Raw genomic sequence first — 9,556 nt, 5'->3', positions numbered from 1 at the left:
CCGTCGGCACCCGCCGGCTGCATACGACGATGAATGCCGACCGTATTGCCACCGTATGAGAGAGAAAGGGATATAAGAGAAATGGATGGGTCTAACCCATGAGCATGGTAAAGAAAAGAAGCGAGAGGGAGGAGAGATGAAGCAATGAATCGATCGTAATAAAAATAACTCGAGCGCGAGAGATTCTTCGGCGTTTTGTCCGCTCATTGTGCGCCGTCCCGGAATGATTATGCGCGGCGATCATCCCGTCGGGCACGAAAATAGTTGGCATACTTAAGGGGTTCGAGGTACGGAACATCCTTATATATAGGGATGTTAAAATTTATTTCGAACTTGTTGATAATCGACTGTGGCAGTAATTAAATATCTAATCATGTTATATTAACTTTTTCTAATAATTTCTATTCTGGCAGGATCTAATTAATTGTGCTTCACTTTTCGATAAAATATTAGTTAAAATTATACTTCAGTTACTATTATTTTTAAACATAAAATGGAGGTAAATATAGAATAATTAATTATATATAATGCTATAATTAAAGTTTGTTATATTATATCTTATCCTTGAATATTTATAAGAAGTGACAGTATTTTATTAATATTAAAATTTTTATATAAGAATTTATATATTTTATTTATAATGGATGCGTGTATATAAATAAAAGTATTTCTTTTATGGATGTATACATAAAACATCATCGGAAATATAGAATGTTAAGTAACAGAAATGGCTATGCTGTAGCTGATCAAATGCGGATATTAACTACTTATTTATCTGATGCACAAAGAAAATAATTAATTTCAATAGAAATAAATATGACGATATTTGATGCAATTTTTTTGTTAATTAAACTTTCTATTAAACAATTATAAAGCGTCATAGATAAACAAAAGCTAGTAAAATTTAATATTTATTTCTATAATAGTTCTTTATATTCCTTTCATGACTATAATACATACAATATATTTAGCTTTATCGTACAATGTCGCAAAATACTAAAGCTATATTAATAATCAAATTTTGCCATTAATAAAATTCATGTAGACACACAACCAAAATTCGTACAGTTCACAACCAATATTAATTAAACTAATATCAAGGGAATTTAACATTACTTAAAGGCAAAAGGGGTAGAGAAACTTTGCTATGGCCAACTGAAATTCCTGCTGTTCCTCAGGGAGACTTTAGTACAGCTATGAGATTCATGCGCGAATACAATTTCGTGCTATAATAAAGGTAATGGACTATGTTTGAGAGTTCACGAATCGCGACGAACCGTTATGCCGTTATGGACTTTCGACCAAACACCGCTGCACCGGCAGCGGTGGTCAGAAGTTATTTGTTTAGTTGATGAAGCGGCGATCTATCCGACATCACGAGAGCGAGCTACATGAATATTTTTATAATAATATAGCCGAATGAACATCCGAGAAATACGAGTATGTCAGCGCATAACAAATTAAAGCGGTAAACAAAAGCACTGTCTGCTGGCGATCTAATCGGCATAGCGAGATTCCTTTTAACAACGAATCTGCAAAATGATACACATAATGGAGAATTGACTGTGGAATCAAACGCAACAAGTAAAATTGTTTGTGCTGTGAAATCCGCGAAATACCTATAAGTACCTATGCGAAATTTTCTGAACGTTAAATAAATTAGTAGTTTATATGCGCATATTATCAACCACAACGTTTCTACAGCATCCTTTATTTTCAATATTTTATATATACGTGAATAAACAAGATATTCTCTTTGTGATATAACATATGTTATCAATTAAAATTATATATTTTTATATTAATATATATTTATATTAATATATACATATATATTAATTTTTCAAAGTTTAGGAGAAATGTGATCGAAACCTGAAACGTATTATTCATCGAGTGTGATATTAAATACACTCTGCTTTCGAATTTACATATATATATATATAGTAATATTTACATATATGTATATATATGTATAGTAAAATACATATACACAGATAGTGATGTAATATGTCTATTCGATCTCTCACACTGAAGCGATAACCCTGTCGAGCGTTAATCAGCTTAAATGCAAGTTTAATCAACAAGTATCAAAACTTATGCCCATTTGCGTTGCTCTAATATCCGGGTGGGATAATGCCAGTTAATGGCTACTGCATGTACTATACATGTTACATATAACATAAAGTTATTGGATTCCGTATGAATAATAAATCACGTTATAGACTCTCGATTTTTATCTCTCTTCAAAATTTTTTTCTCTTACATAAACATCTATGTATTATTTTAAATTGAGAATTTTTATCTTTTAATTATTTATCTTTTATTACTTTATCATATTTATTTCCTATTCTTTTATTTCTTTAGAATTGTTTAAAAATTAAACCAATTAAAAGAGAATGAAGGGAAAGAATTAAAAGACAATGAATGCACTAAAATGCTTTGACGAATGCGAAAGAGAACGCAATAGAAGACGGGGGGGACTACAATTCCCTTCGTAATGGCGGCCTCAGTCTGAGCGTGGATGATTTATGTATACGCCGATTATTACCGAAATATATCTCACGCGCTGGATTTATTCCGACCGCGAGTGGATTCTCTCTGGAGTGTCGTGTACGAAACACGGATCCGCGGATTTTTAAGGAAAGTTCGTTCCGTTCCCATGAGCGTCGTTCGTCACTCGCAGAAACCGCGGTAAATCGACCTCGAGTCCGCGAAAATTACGTTATTCCAGCAATCTTTGTCAATGCGCGGTTTCGCATTCACCGCGTTATGTAAGATTGAATATAAAATAGCAAATCAGAAACATCAGGCAGTCACCGCGATTACCTATTTATGTTTATACAAGTTTTCGATAAGAGAACGCTAGTTTTCACGGAAACGAGTCATAAAATGAGACTTAAAGAACCATTAAGAGCGCAAAAATGGTGATTAAAGAAACTTATGCTGCGCCATTTATTTATGCGGACGTTAAGACATTTTTCGTCATGCTTCTTTATGCGGAGCAAGCACAATTACTTCTTTCATGACTTCACGGAATGCTGGTAAGTGCGCCACTTTACCTCGCGCGTCCGCGACTTATTGCGACTTCGCTTAAGTTCGCCGGGACAAAGTACGCAAACTTTCGTTTTACGGGGGTTAAAACAGGGACGTTGTCAAATTGCGTTTCGCTGGATTAATTTTTCAAGCGTACAGCGACGATGAAGTTTCAAATGGCGGTGATAACTCTCCGAACGTTGTTGTGTTAACAACGCAACTATTATAGAAATCTATTATTGGTCAATACTGAAAAACAGTAATTAATTATTTATTTTAAATATTAAAAGTACTGTTGTTTAATATTTTTAATACTCCAAATAACTAATTAATTACTGTCTTTCAGTAATACATGGGCCAGTATTACATTTTTGTAAAAATATTATTTTTGTAAAAAAACTATGTCACTACATATATGTTATATACAATACTATGTTTATACTAATTAATTAATTACTGTCTTTCAGTAATACATTTTGACTACTAATTTAAGTAACTAATTAATTACTGTCTTTCAATAATACATGGCCAGTATTAGATTTTTGTAAAAATACTATGTCACTACATATTATATACAATACTATATATACAATACTATGTTTACAATTTTTGTAAAAATAACTTTGTCGAGTTCCAATATCACATGTCAGATTGCTTTAAAAAATAAATTAGAGAATAGTGTGAGTGATTTACAGTGCATCGAAAATATACGCAAATCAAATTATTCACCTTGTATCAAATTATTCGCTTGATATAAATTTCATTAATCTTAGTCCACACGATATTTTTTTTTCGATTCTTTATTGCACATGATGGGTCACTCGTGTACCAGATTAATTTTCATCACTTTTACAAGTGTAAAAAAAATTATTATTAAATGATTCTTACACCTACTTCAACATCTTTAGAAAATATTTATAAGTATTTGTATATTTAAAAAAAAGAAAGAATAAAGAGCATTTAGCTAAATGCTCCTAGTATTTCAAAGAAAATAAATATACACGAATAATTTAATTGTGTGTTGTAAGTATTAAAAACTTATAAACTAGATTTAATAAACTATACACACAGAATTTGTAGCTTGTTCCATTTGAATAACCTGAATAATATTCTGAATAATATTCTGAATTTAGGTAAAAGTTGATGTTAGAATTCACGAGTTTAGTCTCGCGCTTTTACTTGATGAAAAATTCAAGATGATTACTTTTGCTTTATTTGAAACAGGATTTCAGGACATGGCAAATGAGTAGTAAGTGAAAGCACGGCTGTTATCATTGTACGTATTATTCAGCTATTTGCAAGCTTATCTGCATGCAAAAAATAGTATCGTAAAAAGGTATTATTTCTATTAGCTTATATACAAAAAATTTAGGCACTTCTCAATAATACTCATGTCGAATACTCTTCCATGTAATGATATATAGTATATTATCGTACTGGGAGAACTTAAAATATCTCACAAATAAGGAAGAATAATTAATCGATTCTCGTTATAAATGTACATACATCAGCGTGGCTTATTTCAGTCGTTAAAAAAAATTCATTTTACGACAAACAGAAAATAATTACAAAAGAATTTTACTTTAAAGATTGTTTAGCAAATAATTAGTTAACTTCGTACAAATAATATTCAGATAAATAAATAGTCTCTTTCTAAGTAGAAAAAATATTGCGAATAAATATGACTGCAAATAATATCCTTATGCTGATAAAAATATCAGAGTTGTTATCAGAGGTACAACAGAGAATAATCGTGCAACAAACGCGAAATTAAGTGCGATGAACGAAGCGAGATATAAACAAGAGTAAAGAGGGAAACAAAAGCTGCTTAAGATAGCGGTTATATAGGAAAAGAAAGTGCACCGTAATGCAAAGCGGAAGGTGCTTTCCGTGAATGCAGAGACGAATACTTTTGACAAATTATCATCTCCACTAAACATCCTGGTGCTTCATAATTTAAATATAAAAATACAATAAGAATATACTAGACGCGCGCAAGAGAAAATATAAGTTGAATAAAATAATTAACTTTAATATAAGTGAAATAAAATAATTAAATGGATATTTTTTGCTATCATTCTTATATAATAAATTAATATTATTATTATGTTCACTATATTATTTATTTAAAAAAGACCATTTTGCTGTTGTCACAGTAAATTGGTATAATATAATTAAATGTTCTCTCTCTTTCAAAGAAATATATTATTTATTAAACATACACTTTGCTCTTTTAAAATTTTGTAAAACCGTAATGGATGTGTATTCATTAAACGGGGCAAACTATGAGAAAATAAAAATGTAGCGCCCGAGATAAAAAGAGGCAAAAAGGAAAAAGATAATAGTATCATAACATGGATGCTGCGATGCAACGCGGTTCCATGTTTCCGTCGACGATAGTCAGCGTCAGCGTAAAAGAATTTGCATTATACTTGAACTTCCCGGGTCGATAATTACGTTATAATAAATTACACGTTATAAAATCTACTACAAAACTGCGTAATCATTAAATGCAAAATGACAACATCAACTGAACCTATGAATATACCAAGGTGCGATCAAAGCAAAAAATCGAAATTACTGCGTTATTCTTCATTTTGCCACATTAGTATTTCATTAAATGCGTAACACACACGTAACAATTGACATTAATTATGAGAGCATGATTAACGTCCTAACAAACATAGACATTTCTGCGATGACTCGCATTGCAGTATTCATGCCAATAATTATTACAGCGAAATATGTAAAGGCGGAGTTTGAGCTCCGGGGTTTAGCCTTTCTCGCATAGTACTACTGAATGCGCATTTGCGAAGTGGTCGCAGACAAATGAGCGAGACGTCGGGGCGGCTGTTGCGGCGAGGATAGTTCGACGTTTCCATAGACAAGCAGCCCGAGCTAATTTGCATTGCGGTAGAACGTTTCGTGTTGGAGTTGGCTGCATCCGGGTAGTCATCCACTGGCACTTCACGTCGACTCCTGAAACGTCGATACACCCGGTATGCGTCTCTCGCGGCGTACGCGAAACTAATAACCGAACGGAGTGTTTCAAGAGAATGATCTGCTGCTCGGTTAGACGCTCCTCAGCCGACTGTATTTCACGTAATAAACAAACGCTTTATGTCACGAGTGCATATATTAAAAGATTCGGCCTAAGTTGTTGTACTGTTGTAGCACAATTCGGCACAACTAAAAAAATCCAAAAATGACAAATTTTTTTATTTTCCCCCACCACGTTTTCAATAATTTCTATCGTTTCTCCTGCCATTCTAAATTTTTTATGAACATTCCACGTAAATTTTGAGCAACACAATACAGCACAACTCGCAGAATTCGATTATCTTACACCGTTTGCAAGTTACACGGGCTTGAAGTTTTTCATTCCTAAAAATTCCTAAGGCTAGCATAAATTTTTTTTTTTTTGGAAAATGGTTCATGTTATTGAGTTGCGGTTTGCGGCACAATGTGGCACAAATGCAGTACAATACAACACAATCAAGAAAAATATAAAATTCGAAAAGTGCCCAATTTTACACACGTGAATTATTCTTCAAAAAGCCGATAGTTTTAGTTCAAATTGAAAACAAGAAAATCCATTGATTTGATTGCAGAATCCGTCATGATGTTTCTCGTTTATTTATATATCGGGATAGTCTGTCTTAGTACAGAGTGTCTCTCGAAAGGACGGCGAGCTTCTTATTCTCTCTTACAGAGAGTAAATCTAAGTGCGAGTGCAAACTGTTTCCGAAGACGATTAAACTTCATAAGCGGACCGTTCCTTACGTCTTCCGGACATGCGACAAATCCTCGGATTAAATCAAACGCGATTCGCGTCTCGTGCAGTCCAGAGAGAGGAAAATCCAATCTAGGAAGCGGGAAAGGCGAGATTCTAAAGGCGCGCGCGGATGTACCTGCCTCTAAATGGAAAACGAATCACTCGGAAAACTTTCCGTACGCGGGAGCGTCGAACAGGTCGGGCATGCCAGTGGAAGTTCGCCGTTTATTCACCGAGCTATAATTTATCGCGGGAGATGGGGAATACGCGTCGGTGAATTCAAGGCAAATTTTTCGACGAGGGTGGGAGAAAAGGGCAAGAAGAGACTTTCGCGTTTATGCTACGCACGTGGCAATCTGAAAAGTCGCGCAGTAGCGATCGAAACATGACGACAATACGTCACGTTTCGTCGTCGTCGCCATCGTTCTTCCCCGACGTAGTCGGTACGAGATCTCACGTGATGACAGGAACACAATGCCTCCATTATGACACGAGGAAAACGAATTTAGGAAAGTTTCTACGATGCATCAGGTGCTTGACTTCTCGGTGGCTTCGGGGATGAAATTGCAAAAACGGTTCAATTTGTTCCACAAAAATTCGTCCGATTTGCAGGATAAATTCAATTCGCAAGAGATATTTATTTATAATCCAAATATAATATGATTCAAATATAATATAATCCAAATATAATATGATCCAAAAATCATGTCGGAAGTATAAATCTGTAGGTAACTAAAATCAATTTTTATAGTCATTGTGATTTCAATTGAACTTTAGGTGTATTTTTAAATCTAATTCTTTCTTTTTCACGTTCTATTGCGCAAATAAAAGAACAGATCTTCAATAATTGTTAGATATTATTGACGATATATTTTCATGGCAATTGTTGGAAATGACATCCCACAGTGATGTTAATTTTTTATATCCACGTTGTCGCATGTCCAACTGCTTTATCGTTTTAATGAAACACAAATAGAATTTGATCAGTCTAATGCATGCTTTTTACTTAAAAGTTTATCGAGTGAACGAACTTTCAGTTCAAGGAATGTCATTCACATTGTGATGTTCGCAGCAGATGCAGAAGATGCATCAAGAGATATTAGCTATAAGATGAGTGACATAAAAAAGCTATCTCTGAAAAAATACAACGCGTATTTTTATCGTTATACCCTCCTCTTCTCTATACAAAGTTATGTGCCTGTCTGCGATACCGGTGTTTTGTAATATCGCGATTTATCCATTCAAGGTCGTGTGGAGCGACGAGAATATTTATTGTAAAGTGTGCGTGTGCGTGCGTGCGTGCGTGCGTGCGTGCGTGCGTGCGTGCGTGTGTGTGTGTGTGTGTGTGTGTGTGTGTGTGTGTGTGTGTGTGTACATGGACTCGAATCGCACCCTCAGACTCTAATTAACTCGAATAATGACTGGATCGACGTAATGCATGGCGCTCTCACGTGCGTTTTGTCTGTCGCTCGATACACGTGACTCGTGCGAATGAAGGGAAAAGTTCCCCTACCATTCGTACTTGGTTATTCGCATTTCTGCTTAGCACGTTGTTTTACCCAAAAAAATTATTAAACAAAGATAAACTGCTTCATTTCGATGAAAATAAGAACAAGAACTGGCAATACATCATATTCTTATAAATAAAAACTTTAAAAATATCTTAACATAAAAAACAAGACACAAAAGTAAAAATTATTTCTAAAAATCCAAGATAATGCAACGAAATGATCAAGTTCTCGTAAGTAAATATGATTTTAAAAAATATCCTAAAATAAAAAATAAAATGTGCAGGAAAATAGACGTCATTTCTAGAAACCTAAGATAGCGCTGCGAGATGATCAATGAGTTAGAAAGACGTCAGAAAGCAACGTGGAAAGAAATTGAGTTTCAGTTTCGATTTTTCGCTAAAAGTACGACAACCATTGTTATCTGGAAAATGTGTGTAGCCTGGATTCACATGATATTTCGCTCTCATGTAAGTCGCGAGCGACCAATCTGTAATTGTACTCACCGCTCTCCGCGGACGGGTAAATGTTGAAGGCCGAGTCTTTCAGCCAGGACGTGACCGCAACGTACTCCTTAACGAAGGCCGGTATCTCGCACCTGAGCACCCCTGTGTTACCAGCCAGGACGTAGGCATCTCGCACTTGTACCTCGTACTTCTGGCGTACCACTGAAAAAGAAAAGTTACGGCTGCTTGAGCATGGAATAAATGCTGGAAAGGACGGAAAATGGGAGGGAGAGCGAGAGATGGACCGCTATATCGCTCTCCGTGACAAAAACTCTCGGGACAATGAAAAAATATAGGGAAAAGAGAGAAGGGGAAGAAAAGGAATAGGAGGGAAAAGGTTATATCGCCATGAAACGGAATGTCGTATTCGCAAGAATAATAGCACCGGAAAAATGGAAAAAAAGTCCTGGAAGAGAGAACCTCGAACCCTTCGACACACAACAACTTCGCGACATTTCGCTCCATTCGGGATTCGTTGCTTCAATCCCAACAATTTCGGCGATATCATAAGCAGGCTCATAGGTATGAGTTTCGACGAAATTTGCTCTTCATCGTGAAGAATCTCTCATCGCGTCGATGATCGTGATGCACGTTAATCTTCCCGCAGAGGGAGAACGAAGAGGAAATAGAGGTTCGGATATGACGGTTTAAGGAGATGGTAGGAGTGCTATGTGTCGCACAACGATATATCGGGGCTGTTCTATAAGCAACGTCGGATTCGAGTGATGAATATT

The 9,556-nt window shown here is 35.2% G+C and overlaps 1 protein-coding gene across 2 annotated transcripts in view; it reads right to left on the bottom strand.

The window, feature by feature from the left end:
- LOC108724958 (Down syndrome cell adhesion molecule-like protein Dscam2) overlaps positions 1-9,556 on the bottom strand; it is a 168,003-nt gene that overhangs the window by 72,267 nt on the left and 86,180 nt on the right. For both annotated transcript variants that reach the window (XM_018451682.1, XM_018451683.1), the window contains exon 4: positions 8,823-8,984. In XM_018451682.1, coding sequence (XP_018307184.1) covers positions 8,823-8,984 — 162 coding nt within the window. The remainder of the gene's footprint in view (positions 1-8,822; positions 8,985-9,556) is intronic.

The sequence above is a fragment of the Mycetomoellerius zeteki genome, unplaced genomic scaffold, assembly GCF_001594055.1.
Source record: "Mycetomoellerius zeteki isolate Tzet28-1 unplaced genomic scaffold, Tzet1.0 scaffold316, whole genome shotgun sequence".
Lineage (NCBI taxonomy): Eukaryota > Metazoa > Arthropoda > Insecta > Hymenoptera > Formicidae > Mycetomoellerius > Mycetomoellerius zeteki.
Note: the sequence above shows the minus strand (reverse complement) of the source record. Positions and strands in the feature narration are given on the sequence as shown.